General features: G+C 53.3%; 8 protein-coding genes across 8 annotated transcripts; 7 read left to right on the forward strand and 1 right to left on the reverse strand.

The window, feature by feature from the left end:
* Positions 1-1355: 1355 nt before the first annotated feature.
* ACET3X_004007 (uncharacterized protein) lies at positions 1356-3446 on the forward strand (the record flags this gene model as incomplete). Its single annotated transcript, XM_069450165.1, has 4 exons — positions 1356-2195; positions 2244-2723; positions 2782-2808; positions 2988-3446. 4 exons carry the CDS (start codon positions 1356-1358, stop codon positions 3444-3446), a joined length of 1806 nt encoding a protein of 601 aa, XP_069307985.1.
* Positions 3447-3892: 446 nt separating this feature from the next.
* On the forward strand, positions 3893-4537 carry ACET3X_004008 (60S ribosomal protein eL31; the record flags this gene model as incomplete). Its single annotated transcript, XM_069450166.1, has 3 exons — positions 3893-3991; positions 4150-4224; positions 4331-4537. The coding sequence occupies 3 exons, from the start codon at positions 3893-3895 to the stop codon at positions 4535-4537; spliced, it is 381 nt and encodes a 126-aa protein (XP_069307986.1).
* A 719-nt stretch (positions 4538-5256) lies between these two features.
* On the forward strand, positions 5257-5934 carry ACET3X_004009 (uncharacterized protein; the record flags this gene model as incomplete). Its single annotated transcript, XM_069450167.1, has 3 exons — positions 5257-5508; positions 5606-5770; positions 5860-5934. The coding sequence occupies 3 exons, from the start codon at positions 5257-5259 to the stop codon at positions 5932-5934; spliced, it is 492 nt and encodes a 163-aa protein (XP_069307987.1).
* A 783-nt stretch (positions 5935-6717) lies between these two features.
* Positions 6718-10279, forward strand: ACET3X_004010 (uncharacterized protein; the record flags this gene model as incomplete). The annotated part of the gene is made up of 7 exons (XM_069450168.1): positions 6718-6783; positions 6852-6881; positions 6936-7008; positions 7063-7134; positions 7181-9357; positions 9440-9993; positions 10042-10279. The coding sequence occupies 7 exons, from the start codon at positions 6718-6720 to the stop codon at positions 10277-10279; spliced, it is 3210 nt and encodes a 1069-aa protein (XP_069307988.1).
* A 1466-nt stretch (positions 10280-11745) lies between these two features.
* ACET3X_004011 (uncharacterized protein) lies at positions 11746-15320 on the forward strand (the record flags this gene model as incomplete). Its single annotated transcript, XM_069450169.1, has 9 exons — positions 11746-11934; positions 11986-12105; positions 12156-12206; positions 12258-12398; positions 12448-12495; positions 12544-12561; positions 12613-14848; positions 14902-15068; positions 15117-15320. 9 exons carry the CDS (start codon positions 11746-11748, stop codon positions 15318-15320), a joined length of 3174 nt encoding a protein of 1057 aa, XP_069307989.1.
* Positions 15321-15832: 512 nt separating this feature from the next.
* ACET3X_004012 (uncharacterized protein) lies at positions 15833-17798 on the forward strand (the record flags this gene model as incomplete). Its single annotated transcript, XM_069450170.1, has 3 exons — positions 15833-16218; positions 16281-17470; positions 17527-17798. 3 exons carry the CDS (start codon positions 15833-15835, stop codon positions 17796-17798), a joined length of 1848 nt encoding a protein of 615 aa, XP_069307990.1.
* Positions 17799-18934: 1136 nt separating this feature from the next.
* Positions 18935-21768, forward strand: ACET3X_004013 (uncharacterized protein; the record flags this gene model as incomplete). Its single annotated transcript, XM_069450172.1, has 8 exons — positions 18935-18971; positions 19034-19072; positions 19129-19234; positions 19297-19430; positions 19481-20987; positions 21036-21173; positions 21221-21616; positions 21669-21768. 8 exons carry the CDS (start codon positions 18935-18937, stop codon positions 21766-21768), a joined length of 2457 nt encoding a protein of 818 aa, XP_069307991.1.
* A 533-nt stretch (positions 21769-22301) lies between these two features.
* On the reverse strand, positions 22302-23181 carry ACET3X_004014 (uncharacterized protein). Its single transcript, XM_069450173.1, has 2 exons — positions 22721-23181; positions 22302-22662 (listed from the first exon to the last, which is right to left on the reverse strand). Exons 1-2 carry the CDS (start codon positions 22926-22928, stop codon positions 22382-22384), a joined length of 489 nt encoding a protein of 162 aa, XP_069307992.1. The 5' UTR covers positions 22929-23181; the 3' UTR covers positions 22302-22381.
* Positions 23182-23550: the final 369 nt, after the last annotated feature.

A 23550-nucleotide genomic window follows, 5' to 3' on the forward strand; every position in this document is an offset into this window, starting at 1 on the left:
AATGGATCGCATCGGTCCTTTTAGCGACCGCGAAAAGTCCGCCGTAATCCACAGTTTTTCATTCAAACTGCCATGACAGGAAGTCGCCACAACAAAAGGTGTGTAGTACAGGGTCGGTATAGGAGTCGGTGGAGTTGCCCAAGTGTCGAAGGATGCGGATCGCCACTGTGGCGGTCGCTATCCGTGGCTCAGAAGGCGCCGGAACGTCAAAACGGTCCTCTGTAATTTCCATAGATTTCTGCCATGATCAACAGTTGCATTCGATACTTTCTCAACCGGGAAGGCATGTGCTTGGCTTGATGATACGCTGCAACTTGGGTGAGCTGGTGGCCTAAACAGACGCCAACGCTTGTAAAGTCCAAGGTGAGGAAAAGCCCGCCGTGTAGAGAACAGAAACACCGGCGGGATGCCGTACCGCTGCGTTGATCTCGGACAAGACAAAACAAAGCAAACATTAAATGGAAATGTGCATGAGGTTAAACAGCTACAATTTGCTTTATGGCGCAGGCGTGACGGTTGTGGTGGCCGTATTGAGACAGGTACCATTGCCCAGGTGCCGTTCCAGCTCTTCCGGGTGGACTGACGATAGCGTGGAGGTATCGGGCCTAGAGGGGACCAGTACCAGGCATCGGGGATGGCAAAGGCAGACGGCGTGGGCGTGCCGATGTAGTGTTTCCACCTTGCGACGCAGTGATTGTGAAAGCAACCGAGTTGGTCGTGGTGGTGTCGCGTGCCTATTCCGGAAATGCTTGCGGGTGCGGGATGGATCGTCTTGAGGTTCGCAAGGCCAGACGAAAGCGACAGAGAGCCAATCTGGACCGGAAGTAGGGACAGCCGCGGGAAGAGAAGCAGCAGGCAGGATTTCCAAGGTTCTCTCGTGGCGACTGTGGCGTTTCGGGAGCATGTGAGCAACTGAGCCACAGAAACGTGGTCAAGAAGAGCACAGTGCGAGCAGCGCCTGAGGGCCTCTGAGCGACCCGGAACGAAGCATCCCCTCTCCCACCTCTCCCTAGGGTGCACACGATGACCCAATGAGTCTCTTCTCGTCGTTTATTATTGACCCCGTTGTGCGCCATGCACGGCGGTTCTCAGGTGTTGGCGACGGGAATCGTGACGGAGCTCGGTCTCTGGCATGTGATAATCACGACTCTGCCTCTGCCTCTGCATCTGCACCTGTCCCACGGCCGGCTCACGAAACGCACACGGACACGGACTCGGCGGGCGCACATGATAGACCCACTGCCCTGAGCGACCGAGTCGGACGCTACTCGTCCTTTTCGCAGCGGCCTCGCAGTGCCGCTGTTGACGAGGAGGAGCAGAGGCATGACGATCTGCCAATAGACACCCCCGTCGACATGTCCGCGAATCCATCTCACGCCCTCGCAGATCAGTTCCGGCACCTCCACGCAGACCCGTCACGCTCGTCTGCGCCATCGCCCACGTCGGCCCAACCCCCAGCCAGCACGCGTAGCCAGAATGCGAGCGCCATGTCCGAGTTGCTCCCCGCAGACGATGGCATGGCCCATCTCCGCATGCGCATCCACGACATCAGGGCCCTGAGCATATCCGACCAGGAGCGCGCCCGCATGATCCACAACCTGATGACGGAGAAGTACAACCACATGCGGCCCACGTCGCCAGCGAGCTTCGCATCACACGACCGCCCTTTTACCCCGACGTCGGGACAGTCCCTCTTCTCCGACGTCCACGCATCCTCGCCCTACTCGTCTTCGTCCGCAGCCGACGTCGCTCCCGACATCCCGTACAATCTTCGAGAGGGCGATACGAATCCGACGTATCGGCCGCATCACGACCACAGCGCTGCAGAGCATGGCGAAGACGAGGACGAGGACAGCGCCGAGGGAGAGCTCGTGCTTGGTTGCCAGCATTACAAGCGCAACGTCAAGGTACAATGCTTCGAGTGTCGCCGCTGGTACACGTGTCGGCACTGTCACGATGCCGTTGAAGACCACAACCTGAACAGGAAGATGACTCAGAATATGCTGTGTATGGCGTGCGGTACGCCTCAGCCAGCGGCCCATGTTTGCAACAACTGTGAGACTGAGGCTGCGTGTTACTACTGTGATATCTGCAAGCTCTGGGACAACAATAGCAAGAAGAAGATTTACCACTGTCCAGACTGCGGCATCTGCCGGCGAGGAGAAGGCCTGGGCAAGGACTTCTATCACTGCAAGGTATGAACATAGGTTCGCCATCATCTAGCCAGTACTAACCATGGGTAGAGCTGCAACGTCTGCATATCCATCTCTCACGCCACCTCGCACAAATGCCTCCCGCGGGCTACCGAGGGGGACTGTCCAATTTGCGGTGACCATCTCTTCACTTCGTCCACTGCTGTTGTCTCCATGCCTTGCGGGCATTACCTGCACAAAGGTTGCTACAATCTTTACATGCAGACTGCGTACAAGTGCCCAATCTGCAAGAAGAGCGCTGTGTGTATGGATCTGCAGTGGCAGAAGTTGACTCAAGCCATTGAGGGTCAGCCGATGCCAGAACAATTTGCAAACACCCGAGCAGTCGTCCAGTGCAACGATTGTTCAGCGAAATCCTCCGTCAAATATCACTGGCTTGGAAACCAATGTGGTACATGCGATTCTTACAACACGAACGAACTTCGCATATTGAATGGGCCAGAAAGTGAAGAAGCTGCCAACGCAATACTGGATGCCGACTTGGATTCGGGCTCGAGATCGCCCGCGAGCGTCAGTTCGCCCTCCTCTCAAGCACCACTTCGTTCGCCCCGATATTATTTTCAACCAGATGAGCCAGAAGAGACATGGCTACCAGGTCAGCTGCCCTCTTTCCCTTTCCAGATGCCACAGTTTCCTGGCAGACCACGCATGCCTCAGATGCCTCAGATGCCGCAGTTTCCATCTTTACCGCAGTTTCCACCGCTGCCCAATTTTCCACAGATACCACAATTTCCACAAATGCCTCAGATGCCTCAAATGCCTGATGCTGCACAGCAAATGCTTGAACGTGTGCGTCGATCATTCGATGCCTATCTCAATCCAACAGGCGATGTTCGAGCAGAAGACGTACCATTCATCGATCTCGGCAGCGACGACCGTACTGAGCGGCCGGCTACAGATGGCACAACGGTCAAGGAACCGTCACTACCGCAGTACGTCTTGGAACGCTTCACGCAGTCTCTCGTCCGCTTCAGGAACGACCTGAACCCGGCTTTGTTCGAGGATATTCCAACACTGGATCTCTCAGAGGATCGCGATCCTGAAGGATTGCAGTTTTGGGGCGAAGATGGTGGACGGCTGAATCGCTTCGTTGCAGGCGACGAAGACGATGAAGAAGACGAAAGTAGCAGTGACGAAAGCGAACGCCATGATGACGAAGACGAAGAAGATGATTATGTTGATGTCAATGTTAAAAAGCGCGGCAAAGAGTTTGATTTGCCAGGGCACGTGTAAGATGGTATTGAGGGCGTTATGGGAAGGCCAGGGCGGATGTGTTACGAATACCGCTTGGGCATCCTTTGGACCGCGACCTAAAAGTTACGAAGAGCCTATGTAGAAAATCCACGCACACCCAGATACAAACGCACCACCGTCAAGTTTGAGCTCATGTTGTTGCTGCACAACGTTGGAAGCACCCAAGTGCGTTCTCACGTGTACATGTGGCCCGTGCACAGCGCGCTAAGCAAGCGGCCACACGAGGCGCATCGATTTTCGACCATCGCGATTTTCCCAAGCTCAACCTCATCTTCGACTAACCCCCGCAGCGAGAACCTCTTTCAGTATGTATTGCGCTTCGTGTCTTTTTTCGAATACAGCTGCTTTGCGCAGCTTCCTCAATCTCCTCTTCCAGTTATCTGGTGCTGTAACGGACTTCTGCTAACATAATATCCTCTTCAGAAATGGCCCCAAGCACCAAGTCCAAGTCTGCTGGCAAGACCGGCCGCAGCGCCATCGCCGATGTCGTCGCCCGCGAATACACCATCCACCTACACAAGCGCGTATGTTGATTCAGTTTTGTGAAGTCCACAGATGGTCTCGCAGAACCTTGGGTGAATGCTCGACCAGGCCGATCACACTGGCTTGAGCGCTCACCCTCGGCGATGCAGGCATCGGGCGGAAGACTGAAAAGAACATAAGGCTAATACATCGGGTACAGGTTCACGGTGTCAGCTTCAAGAAGAGGGCTCCCAGGGCTGTCAAGGAGATTCGCGCTTTCGCCAAGCAGGCCATGGTATGTGGGCATCCAAGATTCAATCACCCTTGGCTAGTGCGCTGTATGCGAGTGCTGCCATGGCGTGGTCGATTATACGAGCTCAAGGCTAACTCTTTCATTGCAGGGCACCAACGATGTCCGTCTAGACCCCCAGCTTAACAAGAAGGTCTGGGAGTCTGGTATCAAGGGCGTTCCTTTCCGCCTCCGCGTCCGTATCTCGCGCAAGCGTAACGACGAGGAGGGCGCCAAGGAAAAGCTCTACTCCTACGTCCAGGCCGTCAACGTCAAGGACCCCAAGGGTCTGCACACCCAGATCGTTGAGGATGCTTAGAGTACTCGCAGGGACAAGGGGAAAGGATAATGTGCATATCAAAAGCATGGCGTTCCGGCGGGTTGTGCTGAGTAGCTACTACGGATATCTAGAGCGAAAGGCTGGTGAAATGATACCTCAATGACAGATCATGCCCCGCCACGTTTGATGGACTTGAAGATTTTGAATCGCTCCACCTCTTTCGTTGCCAGTTCTAGTGATGCACGCAGTACGCATTGGTCGTGGCGAATAACACCCTGAAGTTTCACCGGAACTAACAAGCATGGTGGAAATTGTTGATTGTGTCAGCTATAAAAGAGCATTTCAATCTAGCTGGACGATTTTACAGCAAACTAGCAAAACGATGTTCGGCTCTTCGCGCTTCTCTCCAGATCCCCTTGCATAAGCAGCATTTGGTACTAAGTTCGTAACTCGGCCCTGGGGGGAGCCGAACATCGTTGCTTGCCTAAGCCTTGGAATCTGTTCGGCACGCCAGTCGCTCCACTGCATACATGATACAAGGCAAAAGAGAGTATATAGAGGGACTTCCAGCATTCAGAATACATTCACTCCATTGTCATTACTATCAAGCCATCCCTCTCATCAACCTACCCTGACGTCAGACAGCCATCTTACCCCACGCCTGCAGAATAACAGCCACTAGCTTCCACATCTCAGCCTCTACTGCTTAAACCATCCTACAACACAAACAAATCGCATCCCATTGGATTCTTGTAAACATGGTAAACTTATACATTGCATACACCTCCCGCATCAACCCCGCCGGCGCAACACCAGTGCTCAACGAAGCACAGGTCTGGGCTGGCTTGCAGCGGAAGATACGTTTTGCCCAAGAATTTGTCCCAGTGATTGAGAGTTGCGAGGTACTCGAAGAGAAAGATGGGGTGGTAACTAGGGACGTCATATTCAAGAAGGGAACGGGTCCCAAGGATCAGGCCAAGGAAGTCGTCAGAAGCTACTGGCCGAGTTGGGTGAGTGGAACTTATTCGCAGGGTCGACATCTGAAGCACGATGAAACGTTTACAACCACCCAGTTCAATAAAGGACATCTGCTGAGGATACCTACAGGTCGACTTCGAGCAAGAAGACGGAAGCCACGTCCGCAACATCATCTCTGATGGCCCATCTGGTGAGATTGAAGACTTGAACATGACTTATGCTTTCGAGTGGAACATACCGAATGTGCAGGAGGGAACTCCAGATGCAGACAAGGAGTTGCAAAGAGTCAAGGGTGTACGTACTCCTGCTCAATGTCCTTGTCCTATTGGGATGGCGGATGCGAGTAACGCTGCTTTTGTGTTGGATGCTAATGGGATTGACAGATGGCAAAGAAGGCAGTTGAGAGCAGTATCGACGCAATTCGCGAGATGGTCAAAGATGGCAGGATCAAGGCATGAAGGCTATTGACAGTATTGAGGGAGGGGTTGTGTTCATGGACTATTATCAGCCAACACTAGATAACGAACGAAATCGTTGTATAACAGCAGTGTCCCTTACATTGAGTCTTGCACACTTAGCCTCCACGATGCAGAGCCTTTGAGACAAGCTGTTGTGCTGAACCATACATCAACATGTCAGGTCTGTTGCTGCTGGTTCTAAACGTGCGCAACACTGGCCGGAAACCTGGCACTATACAACCTTGGAAGCGTCTAGGAACGTCTCCGACAATGCCCCTGTTCTTACAGCACCATAAATAGCAGATTGTAGATGAAAAGAATGTAGAGCTGTATCGAGCCGTACTGGAGGAAGATGCAGGGTAGCAGTCGATCGAAGGTGGAGCACTTAGCGCTAGTGCTTGTCTCTCGGCACGGGTAGACTGGTTCCAGTTGACAAACGCGACTTCACCGCGAAACCCGTGCCTCTTGAAGCATCCACCACTGCGAGCAGCTAAAAAGACAGTCTTGATCACGGCCGAGCGATCCCCAGCTACAACCACCCTCCGCAAGAGCTTGACGAGCGTGCCCGCACACACTCTCCGCCGCCCAAGTGCCCCACCTTTGTCTGTACACAACTTCTGCAAGGCAGCGGACCTTTGCGCGCTCGCCCTCCGCCCACGCCCAACGCCCAACGCGCCAACACGCAGACTGCTTGAGAAGCTGAGCCGACGCTTGAGCTTCTTGGGGAAACAGAATATACTTCAAGGCTGATTGGGAGCTTTTCCCGCCGCGCTGCAGCCCGCCATGTCTCTGTCAATCGAAGAGCTCGACGCCACAGTGCGCACCTTCTACGAGGGTCGCGGCGACACAGTATGTTTCCATGCGGAGCCCGAGTGTGGGATACGACGAGGACGTGGCTGACATTTCATCTTCTGCAGCAAAAGCAAGCCCAGGCTACGCTGAACCAGGTAGGCATCTCCGCTGACCATGTTTACATACGCATCCCACTGACACTTGCGTAGTTCAAAGAAAACCCCGACGCATGGCTCCTCGTCGACAAGATTCTATCCGATGCGCAATACCCGCAGACCAAGTGTGAGCTGAGCGACGCGCTAAAAGGCTCGTGGCCATCGTGCTAATTATCGGCAGATCTCGGACTACAGGTTCTCGACAATGTTATCATGACGAGGTGGAAGGTACTGCCTCGCGACCAGTGTCAAGGTAGGCCACGTCGCGCTGGTTGTCCGAGTGCTGCTGACCGAGATAGGCATCCGAAACTTCATCGTCAACTTCATCATCCAGCTGTCCAACAACGACGAGAGCCGCCGCACCGAGCGTACCCTCCTAAACAAGCTCAACCTCGTCCTCGTCTCCGTCCTGAAGCAGGAGTGGCCCCACAACTGGCCGACTTTCATCAACGAGATCATATCGTCGTGCCACAGCAGTTTGGGGATATGCGAGAACAACATGGTCATCCTGCGACTCTTGTCTGAGGAGGTCTTCGACTACTCAGAGGAGCAGATGACTTCGGCTAAGCGAAAGGAACTCAAGCAAAGCATGTGCGACGAGTTCACGGCCATCTACCAGCTCTGCTCAGAGGTTCTGCGCACAGCCACTGAGGCTGCTCTAATCAAGGCGACCCTGGAAACCTTGCTGCGCTTTCTCAACTGGATCCCTCTCGGATACATCTTTGAGACACCGCCGAGTGGCCAGAGTCTTATCGAAACCCTGCGAAGTCGATTCCTTGAGGTTCCTGATTTCCGCAATATTACCCTCAAGTGCTTGACCGAGATCGCCGGCCTGCACACCGAACCTGCATACGACGACAAGCTCGTCCAAATGTTCACCGAGACACTGACGGCCATCTCCAAAATCATTCCTCTCTCATTGGATTTGAAGAGCACATATTCGTCCAGCAATGGCCGGGACCAGGAGTTCGTCCTGAACCTCGCGCTCTTCCTGACAAACTTCTTCACCATGCACCTGAACGTCATTGAGAATCTTATGAACAGGGACTTCCTTACGCATGGCCACTTCTACCTTATCCGCATAAGCCAGATCGACGACCGTGAGGTCTTCAAGATCTGCCTGGAATACTGGACCAAGCTCGTCTCAGAGCTGTACGACGAGATGCAGGCGCTCCCAATAACCGACATGAACCCTCTGCTAAACATGGGTATTCCCGGCAACGGAGCTCGCGAGCTGGCCAACTATCCTCTACGAAAGAACAAGTACACCGAGATTCTTTCAAACCTTCGAACAGTCATGATCGAGAAGATGGTCAGGCCCGAGGAAGTCCTCATTGTCGAGAACGACGAGGGCGAGATTGTACGTGAATTCGTAAAGGAGAGCGACACAATTCAACTGTACAAGTCTACTCGAGAATGTCTCGTCTTCCTTACTCACTTGGATGTTAATGACACCGAGCAAATCATGTCGGAGAAGCTGGCTCGCCAGGTCGATGGTTCAGAGTGGTCATGGGCCAACTGCAATACCCTCTGCTGGGCTATCGGTTCCATCTCTGGCGCTATGAATGAGGAGACAGAGAAGCGCTTCTTGGTCACTGTGATCAAGGACTTGCTTGGATTGACCGAAATGAAGCGAGGAAAGGATAACAAAGCTGTCGTGGCCAGTAACATCATGTATATTGTCGGTCAATATCCTCGATTCCTCAAGGCCCACTGGAAGTTCCTCAAGACCGTTGTCAACAAGCTATTCGAATTCATGCACGAGACCCACGAGGGTGTGCAAGACATGGCTTGCGATACGTTTATCAAGATTGCAAACAAGTGCCGACGACACTTTGTTGCTCTTCAGCCTGGAGAAACCGAGCCATTCATTGACGAGATCGTTCGTAACTTGAGGAAGATTACCGCGGATCTCTCGCCTCAACAAGTTCACACTTTCTACGAGGCCTGCGGTTACATGATCAGCGCGCAAGGACAAAAGAGCATGCAGGAGCGTTTGATCGCTGACTTGATGGCTTTGCCAAACTCTGCATGGGACAACATTATCGCTCAAGCTAATCAAAACCCAGCGTGTCTCCAGGACTCAGAAGTCATCAAGATTGTTGGTAACATTATGAAGACGAACGTCGCAGCGTGCGGCTCAATTGGATCCTACTTCTACCCACAGATCGGCCGGATATATTTCGACATGTTGACAATGTACCGCGCAAGCTCACAGCTTATCGACGAAGCGGTCCAACGAGAGGGCAACATTGCGACAAAGATGCCCAAGGTCCGCGGCCTTCGTACAATCAAGAAGGAGATTTTGAAACTCATCAACACTTACGTTGAGAAGGCCGACGACTTGGAGATGATTCACAACAACATTGTGCCGAAGCTGCTAGAAGCCGTTTTGATCGACTACAAGAACAATGTTCCCGACGCTCGTGAGGCAGAAGTATTGAACGTCATGACGACGATTATCAACAAGCTACATGTACGTTGGAGACCCAATCTGAGCAAGCACATGGTTGGACTCGCTCAGTCACTGTTACATCATATGCTGACCTTTTTCACAGAGCATGATGGAGGACCAAATCATCAACATCATGGATAGCGTCTTCGAATGCACCCTGGACATGATCAACAAGGACTTCTCCGAATACCCAGAGCACCGCGTCGAATTCTTCAAGCTTCTGCGCACCATCAACCTCCGCTGCTTCCCCGCTCTGCTGCGCCTCGATGCACGATCGTTCAAGTTTGTCATTGACTCATGCATGTGGGCAAGCAAGCACGATAACCGCGAGGTTGAGAGTGCAGGTCTTTCCATGTGCTTCGAACTGGTTTCCAACATGGCCGAAACGGACCAGCAAACCTGCAATACCTTCTTCCAGACGTTCTTCACGACTATCCTCCAGGATGTCTTCTTCGTGGTTACCGACAGTGACCACAAGGCTGGTTTCAAGTCGCAATCGATGCTGCTGGCTAAGATGTTCTGGTTGGTCGACTCGGACAAGCTGCAAGGTCCTATCTACACGTCACCAGATATGGCGCCGGCAGGTACACCGAACCGAGAGTTCCTACGAAACTTTGTCGGTAACCTGTTGGCGACTGCTTTCCCCAACCTTCAGACGTAAGTTGTTCCTTATCACTTGTATGAACGCGCACTGACTGGTCAAAGCGCGCAAATTGCATCATTCATTGACGGACTTTTCGCGACCAACTCGGACCTCAACCGCTTCAAGGTCATTCTGCGCGACTTCTTGATTTCCCTGAAGGAGTTCTCTGGCGACAACGCGGAGTTGTTCCTCGAGGAGCGTGAGCAGGCTGCGAAGACGGCGAAGGAACAAGAGCGCGAACGGGCCATGAAGGTTGGTGGTCTGCTGAAGCCTTCGGAGATGGATGACGATGAGTTGTGACTTGATGTCGAGTTGGATGCAAATGTGGCTACGCGCACGCCGTACGACAGCGGAGGCGTTCCCCACGAGTCTGCAGGTAGTAAGCGCTCCGACGAAGGCCTCGATGGATGGGACATGTATGGCTTGTGAGTGTCAAGGACTGTGGTGACTGAAGAGAGGGGCGCGACGCTGCGTTGGATGGGGAGCATAGAGCTAATTGTGTCGGCAAAGCTTGAGGGAAGGAAAATGGTTTCGTTCTGGTCTAATACCCTATAGACCTTTCACTTCTTCATTTGACGCATGGATATATGGCTGGTATGGAGGTAGCCTGGCCCTGGCTTACAGACTAACACTGATAGGAGCGTTGTAGGCGTCAAGGCAAGCTCGTGACGAAGGCGGAGAATTAGATGTCGTGTACGCGATTACCTTGTGTTTGCATTGCTTTGATGCTACCTTGCGGCTACTGCGCATGTATGCTTAACCCTCGCGCGCAGGGCGTCCCACTTTGCAGCTGGATGTTAGTCGAGAGTCGGATGAAGTCAGTAGCATCATGCAGTATGACGAGGCCTGCCGGAATGCATGGCACTGTCTCAGAGAGAGTCATGGCTCCCCGTAAATGAGCCCCACATGCCGCTGAGCCTCGATGATGATGGCTGTAGCAGTGCGCGCAAACATGATGAGCGGCGTGAGCATCGGCTGTCGCGATCAACCGTGGAAGTGTCGCGGAGATGCTTCGAGTGCGGTTGAGCTACCTGAGTGAGCTAGCAGGAGCCACAGCGCGCCCTTACGTAACCCGGCCTACAACGTCCAAAGCATCGATTGGGCGAGTTCAGCCTTTCCAGGCACCCTAGCACCTCCTACGGAACTATTCTTCGGCAGAATAACCGCATGCGACACCTCCCCTGCCCCATGCCAGCGACCTAACGATATCAGTCCGCGAGCAGTTGCTGAACCTCGTGGCGGCCATACGCACGCTGATTCGCCCGCGCCTCACCCGTCGTCTGAACGACATGGGCACTCTGCTCTTCTGCCAGCGTATGCACAATCTCGTGGCCCTCGTACAATGGGTCGTCGGTGGCGCCTTCCAGCCTGGCCCCTCATTCGGCATCTACCAAATACCTGCTAACTCGCTGTCTGACCAGGTCCAAGCAAGTCTATGGGTTAATCGGTCCAACTACAGGGTACCGCCACCTGCATCCTGAGTGACTTCACTTCTCGACTTCCCCTACCAACTACGCACGGCCGCTCTTTGGGCTGTCACCAGCAAGCCTCAGCGCATCTTGATCTTTTCTTTCGTCTCCACTGCCGAATAAGCGGCGGCTGACGGCCACACCTCTGCCATCGCGGGTCTTGTATGGTTGGATCTGCACCTCAACCCGGGACAGGATCCATCGCTTGTGCATCGTATGCGCATTGCCGTTAGGGCTTCGAGAAGAACGCTCTTGAATTTCTTCTTACTACTAGCATCATGTACGTCTCCCCCTCCTATGGAGACCCTTCAACCCCGCCCCTTGGTGGTTTTGAAAAAGACAGCCTCGTCGACCAGTCTTGCATCCAAAGAAGACACTACTGACTCAGCACGCTTTTCCAGGAAGTTCGGGAAGCATATCCAAAAAAGGCAACTGGAAATTCCAGAATATGCCGCCAGCTTCGTCGACTACAAGGCACTCAAGAAGGTCCATATGCCTTCCATATCGTAGGGGCTTCACTGATCGTATAATCTGTAGCTCATCAAGAAACTTGGCGCTACTCCAGTGATACCACCACAGAGTGAGGGCTTTCACCATGAGTCCCTGGATCCGCAGTCGTCTTTGCAAGCCAACAAGGCCACGTTTTTCTTCCGAGTCGTACGTCTTTGTGCTCGCGACAGGTACATAGATTCTTACTTGATACACAGGAACGTGAGCTCGAAAAGGTCAACACGTTCTACCTGCAGAAAGAGGCAGAGGTATGTTCTAGCACTCATGTGTTGGAGGTTGAGTGCTCACTGTAGTTACAGTTGCGTCTGCGCTTAACCACACTCCTCGACAAGAAGAGAGTCATGCAACAACACCCACAATCTGTCTCCAAGACATCTTCGCGATATGTTGCCCTGGAAGAGGGACTAAAGCAGTTTAGCATGGATCTGAACAAGCTCGAGGTGATTGGTCCGTATGCACCTGGGGGCTTCCGACACTAACCCGACTCAGCAATTTGTCGAAGTGAACGAAACAGCCTTCTCAAAAATCCTCAAGAAGGTTTGACGCATCCCTCTTTGCCGCCATCAGCCTGCTAACGCCGTCTAGTGGGACAAAACGTCCAAAGTTTGTCGTCATTACCTGCGTATCTATCGACACTGGCTGACTTAATGCCAGTCAAGGGAAAAGCAGCTATACCTTTCGCGCGCTGTCGAGGTCCAGCCATGCTTCAACCGCGAAGTCATCAGCACACTGTCCGACCAAGCTACCCAGGCACTCCTTGATTTCTCGGGCTGGGCTGAAGGCGAAGGAGTACAGGCACCCCATCCTGCAGCCGAACCGCGCGTCTCCGAACCTGCATTCGAAGCGAAGCTCGAGCTTGACAACCAATTTGTGCAGGCTATCAACACCGCAAACAAAGGCAAAATCGAGGAGTGTCTAGCTCGCCTATCGACCCTTCCCGATGCACGTGAGCACGTCTCTAGAGCGTTCCTCAGCACCGTTGCAGAAGCGCCAGAATCTGCACTGAGGATACTACTCGACTCAAATCTCGTAAATCTCAAACAGGAGGACGAAATCAATGAGCGAAATTGTCTTCACAAATCCGCTATCAGCGGTAGAATCGAAGTGCTTAAGCTTGGTCTATCGAGTAACGTGGATGTACACGCAATCGACGTATACGGCAGGATACCACTGCATTACGCCTGTATGCATGGACATGTCGAGCTGGTACAGGAACTCATCAACGCCGCCCCAGAGACGGTGAACTTTCGCGATCAGGACAGCTTCACACCCTTGATACATGCGATTGTACATTCGAAGCTCGCTTGTGTGGAGATACTCCTTTCGAGAGGCGCAGACCTCACGCGCCTGGGGCCTGGGGAACATGTGCCGCTCAATCTTGCGTGCCAGTACGCATCATTAGAGATACTGGAGCTTCTTCTACAGAGGTCAGCTGAGATGCTTCCCGATGCAGAAGGGCTGTATCCACAGCACCTGGTGGCACGATCGGGAAAGACACCAGAAGCACTGTTGATGTTGCAAAAGTACGGCGCGGATCTCGATCAACCAGACAAGCTTTACCAATGGACGCCGCTCTTCCACGCTGCGAGTGAGGGCCATGTGGAGTGCCTCAAGACGCTGCTTCAATGTCAGGTCGACGTAGACATTGTGGATGAGAAAGGCCTCTCGGCCATGTACTACGCGACATGGGAAGGACATCTAGAGTGCATGAAACTGCTTGCTTCTGTTGGGCGTGGAGTTGGGCTGATGTCACAGAAACAGGTCTCGCCTCAAATAACGTCTCAGCTGTCTAGCTCGATGCCTACAGCCATGGACATCGAAGGCGATCCCGATGGCATACCCGAGTTCATCCTGCCACCGCCAATCATACCTTTCCGAAGATATGGACACAACTTTCTCGATACAAAGACATTCGTAGTGATCAGCTTCGAGAAGGTGGGCAAAGAAGCGATCCGCTTCTACGACGAATCGAAATATCCCGCGGCAAGGCTTACGATCTCCTCAAAAAGCTCCGATCTCATACCACGCAACATTCTGCTACCCATACAAGACGAATTCAAGGTTATATCCTTCCAGATTGAGAATCTCGACACTTTCTCTATCGACTTCGACGTGTATCCCACAATAGGATCCAAGGTCATCGCTCGCAGCGTCGCTTCTTCAAAGGTGTTTACAGAGCGCTCCAAGAGCTCTGGACGATGGCACCTCGAGTTGTTCGACCCAAGATTGCGAGCGATCGGCAGAGTCACTTTCGACTTTCAAGTAGTGAAACCTTTCCACGGTATTCCGCTCGAGATCACTCACTTCGCGACCTACTGGAAGGCTACTAGTCAGCTCGACTCACAGCCTCATACACTCATCACCGGCTCCAGCCTATCTGGCGAGTATGTTCGTCTGTTTGTTCAATTGACTGCCGATGGTATACCAGTGCTGCATCCGAGATGGAAGGTCAACCACCACGGACTGGAAGTGCCAGTCAACATACTTACGTATGCGCAATTCGCAGCGATTGGTGTTCAGGACACCACAACGGCAGCAAACGAGCTTGCTGCGGAACTCAACAACACTGGTCCGATAAACATACCGAACATTTACCAAATAATGGCTTCGTCGTTCATTACATTGAAGGATGCCTTGTCAGCACTACCGGCTCACATCCATGTCGAGCTCCACGTCCTCTTCCCGTCCCGGCTTGAGGAGGAACGTCTGAAGCTTGGTCCCACACATGACATGAACGCATTCGCAGATAAAATCCTCTCGGTGGTCTTCGAACATGCACGTCAACTGAGAGAACAAGGTGCGGGCGAGATAGATGGTACTCTGAGGAGTGTGTTATTCAGCTCTTTCAACCAGGACATATGCACGGTCATCAACTGGAAGCAGCCAAACTGTGAGCATGAGACTTGTGGACGAATACGCAAAATAACGCTAACTTCGAAACAGACCCAGTCCTGCTCTGCAACGAGCTCGGCGCGGATAGTCCTCAGTCGCCCTCTGAAAACACACACATCATTCAAAGCAGCGGTCGCACAACGACGTCTGTCAAGGAAGCTGTACAGATTGCCAGGGACAACAACTTCATGGGACTGATATGTAGCTCGCGTCTGCTGGTGAGTGGCCCGCAAATTACCACACGACTTCTCTCTAACAAACACCAGTCGCTCGCTCCTGCCCTCATTGAATCAATCAAGACGGCTGGCCTTGTCCTCGTCACAGACATTACCGACTCTCCAGATGACGAACCTGCCCAACCTGCGAACCTCCACGTTGCGAACCCCCGGCGACAGAACACACCAGAGGGAGTCGATGGATACCTGAAGGGCAATGGCGTACTTTGTTTCAGCGAGACTGTCGATATGTAGAATACACATTACGCATAGGTGTTGCGATACGGCAGTAATGCGGCTATGGCGTTGCGTAGTTGACTGAGCACCTGGCGGAGGAATGATGATACCACTGGAAGAGAGGCGGACAGATGTCTTTTTGGTGCAGACTGATGACTGCTAGACGGCGTTAGTTATTGCGTGCAGCTTTTCCTGGCTTTAGATGCTCGATCCGTTTCATACGCGCATGAATTGTTGGTCAACTGGGATACATGAGTAGCAACATTTGCATCATCCACAAGCATGGTATTTGGGTAACGTGCATGTGCCATGTGGTGCCAATTCGGCAGTGTCGATGCTCGCCGCAAACCGACAGGGGTGTGGTGTCCGAGATCCGATTCGCGCTGCGCCTTTCATCGAAAAATGTCGAACGACGGCATTTGTGGCTAGAAGCGGTCTGTTGCCGCCTGTCGCTCGCTTTTCGCATCTCTGTCTCCAGGCCCATAGACTCTGCAGTGCTTGGACTGTGCCGGCCATGGTATAAACAAAAAATGTCGACCCTGAGCGCCCTTTCTTCTCCGCTCCTCCGAAAGACGTGGATCTGCCGAGCTTGTATACGGTCGCAGCGCCAGACGATTCCGCAACGATATGGCTTGTGGCAACAACGGAGCACCTCAGTGGGACACAACGCCTTTGCAAACAGAATAGGGCCGCGGAGGACATTTGCGAGCCAAGCAAATGAGGCCGCCAACGCCACGGCCAAAGCTGCAGGGAGGGGCTCCAAGAGCAGCAAGAGGAGGACGAGGCTGCTGATAGCTGGAGGCGGAATTGCAATTGGGGCAGCAGTCGTCACAGTCAACGAGGATGCGAAACATGCCTATGTGGCAGCGCAGCGAAGCTACAGAGTGGTTGCGACGTTGGTACTCAACATCAGAGAGTATGTGCATGCATAGTTCAGCACAGTCAAACAATCCATAGCTAATATACACTTTTGTGCAGTTACCGCGACGTACTCAAGCGCGACGACGAACCGGACTACAACGAGCAACTCAAAGCCTGCCACCTACGATGCGCCAAACGTACTCTGCGCACACTCGAGAAGAACGGCTCCATCTTCATCAAGCTGGGACAACATCTGAGCAGCATGAACTACCTGCTGCCGAACGAGTGGTGCGATACCTTTATACCACTGCAAGACAAATGCCCCGTATCCTCTTTCGAATCCATACAAGACATGTGCCGACAAGACACGGGCCTTGAGCTCTCCGACTTCTTCTCGGAATTTGAGAAACAGCCCATAGGCGCAGCCTCGCTTGCCCAGGTACACCGTGCAACCGTTCGTGAGACGGGCCAGAAAGTCGCCGTCAAAGTGCAACATCCAGCCTTGGACGAATGGGCCAAGCTCGATCTGGCTTTGACAAGCTTCTCGTTTACGACGCTCAAGCGCTGGTTTCCCGAATACGATCTGACCTGGCTATCCGACGAGATGCAGCTTTCTCTCCCACAAGAACTCGATTTCACCCTCGAAGGCAAGAATGCCATGCGTGCGCGAGAGTACTTCTCCCACGTCCGCGATGTACCCGTCGTCATACCCAAAGTTCTTTGGGCAAAGCGCCGGTTACTTGTCATGGAATATGTGTCAGGGTTTCGAACAGACGACCTCAGAAGTTTGGATGAGCATGGCATTGACAGAGATGAGGTCTCGGCAGCACTGGCTAGGATATTCAACGAGATGATCTTTGGCAGAGATGCGCCACTCCATTGCGATCCCCATGGCGGAAACATTGCTATACGGCACAACCCGACTCGCTCGGGCAAGACCAACTTTGACGTGGTACTATACGACCACGGCCTCTATCGTGATATTCCGTTGCCCTTGCGACGCAGCTACGCAAAACTCTGGCTCGCCGTCCTGGACGCCGACGAAGCTGGTATGCGCAAATACGCTTACCAAGTGGCGGGGATCAAGGAAGAACACTTTCCTCTCTTTGCGTCGGCCATCACCGGCAGAGATTACACCGTGTTGGCCAAGAAGGAGAGTGGCACTGGTGGTGTAATGACGAGCAGGACGAGTGAAGAGAAGAAGGTCATCGGAGATGCATTGGGAGAGGGTTTACTGGAGAGTCTGATCGAGCTGCTCGGACAGGTTCCGAGAGTGATTTTGTTGATTTTGAAAACTAATGATTTGAGTAAGTCTTGGTCCCTGGCATGACGACCCGCGCATCCATATTGACTTTTCTTGTAGCGCGATCCTTGGACGAGGGGCTGCATACGCGCCAAGGTCCCATGCGCACTTTTCTTATCCTCGCTCGGTATGCCAGTCGCACAGTGTACGAAGAGAGTTTAGACAACCTCAACGGCAGTATACTTTGGCCGAGCAACTTTTTGAGTTGGCTGGGTGCGTGGACAAGGCACATGCGAGTTGAGATGCAGTTGAGTGGGTACGAGACATATCTTAGACTAAGAGCGCTGTTGGGTATGAGGAAGATTGAGATTGGGAATAGCTTTAGGGAGTAGGGTACGACGAGCGTGGAGTTTGGCGACTATGCAAAATAGACCTGACGTGGTTTACCTTGGAACCTGGTGGTTTAGCTGGGAAGTCACGGGCGCAGCGATAATCATGATATTGAAACCTGATACTCGTTCTGAGGTGTACACGTGTATATATTGTGGCGGTGCCGATTACCCAAGCACGTGCGGCGTGCCATGTGGCTCGTGTCCAAGACTGCCATTCATCTTGGTGTCTGACGGACGGTTTGCAATGTGTTTGAGGCGTGGTCGTCTGATGGCGTGCAGCTTCTGGGCGCTCTCTGGCGCCCAGGAGATCGAAACATGTAGTGAGGGGCACCAAGAAAGGGTACACGGTATCAGAGACGGTTCAAGCAGCATATGAAGCAGGTAGCAGCAGCAAACATGTGGTCGAGGGATATGTTGTTAGTTTGGTCCTTGGACGTGCTAGTGGGCGGTGACAGGGAGGTAGAGCGGTTTGACATCATCGATGCCATGCGGAGGCAATCTTGACCAGAACGGTTGCGCCACGGGAGGCAGGACTGCGCCAGGTGTCTTGTTGTTGCTACTCTCGCGAGCATCACCCAAGCTTGCCCTCGACGGACGCATACATTGAGACTTTTTTCGGTCAGGCGCCAGTTAGCAGCAGTTCGCATCGCCCCCGACACAACAACCTGCGGGGCAAGCGCCAAGGCAGCAGAAGGCATCCTCCCGGGAATCGCATCGTTCACGCCGCAGCGCTCAACGCCCTAGCCGCCGGGACTGTTGCGCAGATACTCTCGAGGGGAGCATTGGTGGCAGCGATTGCAAAGGATTGTATAAGCAATTACCATCGCAGGCCGGGGACTCGTCGGGCAGCGCCGTGAAGGCCCGCCGCATTTGCCTTTGGAGTAGACTGCGCACGGTCGTCTTTCGCACAGCCTCCTCCAGTACCTGTACTGTACTGTACCGTACCGTACCCTCGTCGCTCCGCCGCAGCCAAACACAGAGACGGCATACAACACAACGCAAGCCCAACACCAGAGAAGGAGGCCCCCTCCCCTAACCACCGCGAGCTCTGAGAGCCGCCCCTCTGCTACCTCGCTCTCCCGCCACCGCTCCATCCCGCATCTGCGACCGCTTGTCGCGCTGCATCACCGCGCATCATGGACGGCGCTGGCCAGCCCAACCTGCGCATCACCAGTATGTCTTCCCTCGCGGCCCCGGCGTCCCGTGGGCTCTACGACCAGACTAACACGCTGCAGTCATCGCCGCCGATGGGCTCTACAAGCGCGATGTGTTTCGTATGTATGCCCTGAACCAGCCCGACGTCGTCATGTCGCTCATGCATGTGCTGCAGGATTTCCGGACCCTTTCGCCGTAGCCACAATCAATGGCGAGCAGACGCGCACCACCAGCGTCATCAAGAAGACGCTCAACCCCTACTGGAACGAGAGCTTCGACATGTACGCTGCCCCGGGCCTTGGCCTCGCATGCCTGCGTATCCTGACACTAACACCCGACACAGGAAAGTCAACGAGGAGAGCGTTCTGGCGGTTCAAATCTTTGACCAGAAGAAGTTCAAGAAGAAGGACCAGGGCTTCCTGGGCGTCATCAATGTCCGCATAGGGTCGGTAATAGACCTCGACGCGGGCGGGGACGGTAGGCCTGACCCATGCCAGTCCACATCACCTGCTAACAGGCCCCCTCAGAGATGCTCACGCGCGACCTCAAAAAGTCAAACGACAACATGGTTGTCCATGGCAAGCTGATCCTCAACCTGTCCACTAACCTCACTGCGCCCATCACCCAGGGAGCTCAAAACGCCACCCGACCGACCCCATCCCCGCACCCGTCCGTCAACGGTGCTGTCCCTGGTGCTGTCCCAACCCCACAACAGTCGACGACGAACCTCCACCCGACCGACGTATACTCCGGTCAGCAACGACCCTCGGTCGCTGGCCAACCCGCTGCCCAGCGTCTCAGTCAAGCCCCTCCAGCAGGTCCTCCAACTGGCCCGCCCGCTGGGCCAGGCCCCGCGCCGAATGGAGCAGCTCCAGCTCGCAACAGCGGTGGTGCATACAGCGCTTTCGAGGATGCTCAAGGAAGATTGCCGAATGGCTGGGAGCGTCGTGAGGATCACCTGGGCCGAACCTACTATGTCGACCACAACACCAGACAAACCACTTGGATCAGGCCGGGCGCAGGATTCAACGAGGCTGACCAGCGCCGGGATGTAGCTGCGCAGACGCAGCAGGAGCGCATGCGACATCAGAACCGCATGCTGCCCGAAGACAGGACCGGTGCCAACTCGCCCACTCTCACCGATCGCCAGCCATCACCGCCTGCTGGCTCGGCCAATGCTGCAAGCATGATGGCAACAGGAGCGACTACTGCTGGAACAGGAGAGCTCCCGTCTGGTTGGGAACAGCGGCATACACCCGAAGGCCGGCCATACTTTGTTGACCACAACACACGAACGACGACATGGGTAGATCCTCGCCGACAACAATACATCCGCATGTACGGTGGTCAGGCCGCCAACGGCAGCACCATCCAGCAACAGCCCGTCTCTCAGCTTGGGCCACTGCCATCTGGATGGGAAATGCGCCTCACCAACACAGCCAGAGTATACTTTGTGGACCACAACACCAAGACGACCACCTGGGACGACCCAAGACTACCGTCCTCGTTGGACCAGAACGTACCCCAGTACAAGCGCGACTTCCGTCGCAAGCTAATCTACTTCAGATCGCAACCTGCACTGCGCATTGTTAGTGGCCAATGCCACGTCAAGGTGCGGCGAACGCACATCTTCGAAGATTCATACCATGAGATCATGCGCCAGAGCGCTGCTGATCTCAAGAAGCGACTAATGATCAAGTTCGACGGCGAAGATGGTCTGGATTACGGAGGTCTCTCTCGAGAATTCTTCTTCCTGTTATCCCACGAGATGTTTAACCCCTTCTACTGCTTGTTCGAATATTCCGCACACGACAACTACACCCTTCAGATTAACCCTCATTCCGGCATTAACCCCGAACATTTGAACTACTTCAAGTTCATTGGACGTGTTGTTGGTCTGGCCATTTTCCATCGCCGTTTCCTGGATGCCTTCTTTATCGGCGCGTTTTACAAAATGATCCTGAGGAAGAAGGTTGCTCTCCAAGACATGGAAGGTGTAGATGCTGATTTTCATCGCAACTTGGAATGGATGCTGTAAGTTCAAATTTCATTGTTTGGGCGCATACAAGCTAACAAACGCAGGAACAACGACATTACGGACGCTCTAGAATTGACCTTTGCCACCGATGACGAGCGCTTCGGTGAAACCGTCAGCATCGAGCTGAAACCCGGCGGTGACAACATCGAGGTTACCAACGAGAACAAGCACGAATACGTCGAGTATGTAAACCCAGTCTTGACCTGTCTCGATTGTGCTAACTGACTAGACTCATCACCGAATGGCGTATTCAGAAACGTGTCGAAGAGCAATTTCAGGCTTTCATCACCGGTTTCCATGAACTAATTCCTGCGGATCTCGTCAACGTTTTCGACGAACGTGAACTCGAATTACTCATCGGCGGTATTGCAGATATCGATGTTGACGACTGGAAGAAGCACACTGATTACCGTGGCTACACCGAGAACGATGAGGTTATCCAGAATTTCTGGAAATGCATTCGTAGCTGGGACGCCGAGCAAAAGTCGCGTCTTCTGCAATTCGCTACCGGAACATCACGTATTCCTGTCAACGGATTCAAGGATTTGCAGGGTAGTGATGGTCCAAGGAGGTTCACCATTGAAAAGGCTGGTGAGCCAAATCAATTGCCGAAATCACACACGTGGTATGAGACCCAAGCATCAAGCGTATGTATCAGCTGCTAACAAGACGTGCAGTTTCAATCGCCTCGACTTACCACCTTACAAGACATTCGAAGCACTAAACCAGAAACTTACCATTGCTGTTGAAGAGACAGTCGGTTTCGGACAAGAATAAGCTCCCCATCATGTTAATAGGAGCCTTGCGCGTGGACCACAGTGGTGGTCGAGGAAAAGCGGAAGACTACTGCTACATGGCGTTGATGTCATTGTACAAAATCTGCGAAGGGAAGGTGGAGCATTAGTATATGGCGAGAACACACTCCTTGGGCTCGTATATGACACTCGACTTTCTGAACCTGTGTCTAACTTGGCTCACCTTCAGTGTATTGCGTGGGATATATAGCATTGCTGCACATGTGCACGTACTCAGCGGCGTTTTGGCGGTTAATTGGGACGGAAGTAGGATAGCGCTTTTCTTACATGAGCGCTGTATCAATGAAGGATGATGAGATCTGAACGGAGTCTGTGTGATAAGGTCCATGGCGTTGGCTCCGAGCACGACATAGCTGCAGTATGTGTACCTTTGCAGAGGCGAAACTGTTTTCCTTGTTATCGTTCAAATTCTTGTTGTTGGAACAGCGGCATTTACAAGACAGTTTTCACAACACACATACGAGTAGCAAGAAGCAAGCACATCAGTCGACCCAGGAAAAGCATCCCATCACGAATTAAATATTGTCCTACTCATCCAACTACTCGCCCAACCACCAGCGACTACGCTAACTCATCTACAACAGACCAGCAAACATGGCAACAATGGCAGCACCAGCAGGTACACCGAAGTTGCTACCCGCACCAGCAAAGCTGGTGGGACTTGAGCTAGCCTCAGACTCGGAACCGGTACCAGTAGCGCTGGTTGTGGCGCTGGTAGCACTGGCAACGGCACGAGACTGTGTAGCAGCGACACTGGCAACAGAGGCCATGGACGAGGAAGCGGCGGCGCGGAGTGGCTCGGCAGCGCCGCAGTAAGATGTTACGGTGTTCTGGACAGGAGGCTTCTCAAGGGAGTCTACAGAGGATGGGTTAGCTTCTACCATTTTGTTTGCGTGCATGCATGGAACGCGTACCAGGGCAGTTGTTGTAGCAGACGAGAACATCTCTGTAGACGTCGCAGAGGCAGATGAAGTCGTTGGGATTCTCGTTGCAGGCATCGATGCGGGATTGGTAACCTTGGACGCAAGTGTCTACAATGTTTTGGGCATCGCACTCGTCCTGGGCAGCGACGAAGCTAGCGGAGGCTGAGATGGCGACGGCGACGGCGGTGATGAAACGCATCTTGATACGGATGTGCGGATAGTAACGTTGTGTAGTTGTACGACGTTGTATTACAAAGTATTAAGATATAAAGAATCTACCCAAAGCGAATGATGGGTACTGTTTGTTCGTACAGCGACCGAGAAAGGTAGTAGGATGTATGACGGGAGAGATACGAGGAACGCAGAGGAGGAAAAGAGCGAAGACGCGAAAGGGCGTCTAGGGTAAGATTTAAACTTCGCAGGTGGCTTGGAAAACCCCATCCCTAATCCCGTCTTGTCAAACACAAAACCAAAACTAATAACCTTAAAGCCTCCTTTCCCCGGAAGACTGCAGAGTCAAGAAGAAGCAGTGTCAGTGCTTCCCTGCGCCCATCCATCTATCGAATCGAGCTAAGCAAGACAGAGCTTAGTGCATGCCAGCCTCGGAATATAATCGCGGGCGAGAGCTGGTCTAGCGTGTCGCCTCCTAAAATTAGTGATTTCGATGCACCAGGAATCGTATTTCTGCCTCGCCCCATCCACTCTGGTTTGTTTGCCGTTGGGTAGGTGGGACTCAGCTGAGCTGGCAGCGGTGCTTGCAACCAGCTGTGGGCAAATGGTTCGGCGGTGGAGGCGTGAGGGGGTCGGTTGATGATCACGGT

Source organism: Alternaria dauci, chromosome 3 (genome assembly GCF_042100115.1).
Source record: "Alternaria dauci strain A2016 chromosome 3, whole genome shotgun sequence".
In the NCBI taxonomy this organism is placed as follows: domain Eukaryota; kingdom Fungi; phylum Ascomycota; class Dothideomycetes; order Pleosporales; family Pleosporaceae; genus Alternaria; species Alternaria dauci.

Bases quoted from the DNA above. Each gene is read 5' to 3' on its own strand.
- ACET3X_004014 (XM_069450173.1), bottom strand. From the start codon at position 22,928: ATGCGTTTCATCACCGCCGTCGCCGTCGCCATCTCAGCCTCCGCTAGC. The intron at 22,663-22,720 runs GTACGCGTTCCA...CATCCTCTGTAG, and splicing joins CTGCTACAACAACTGCCCTG to ACTCCCTTGAGAAGCCTCCT.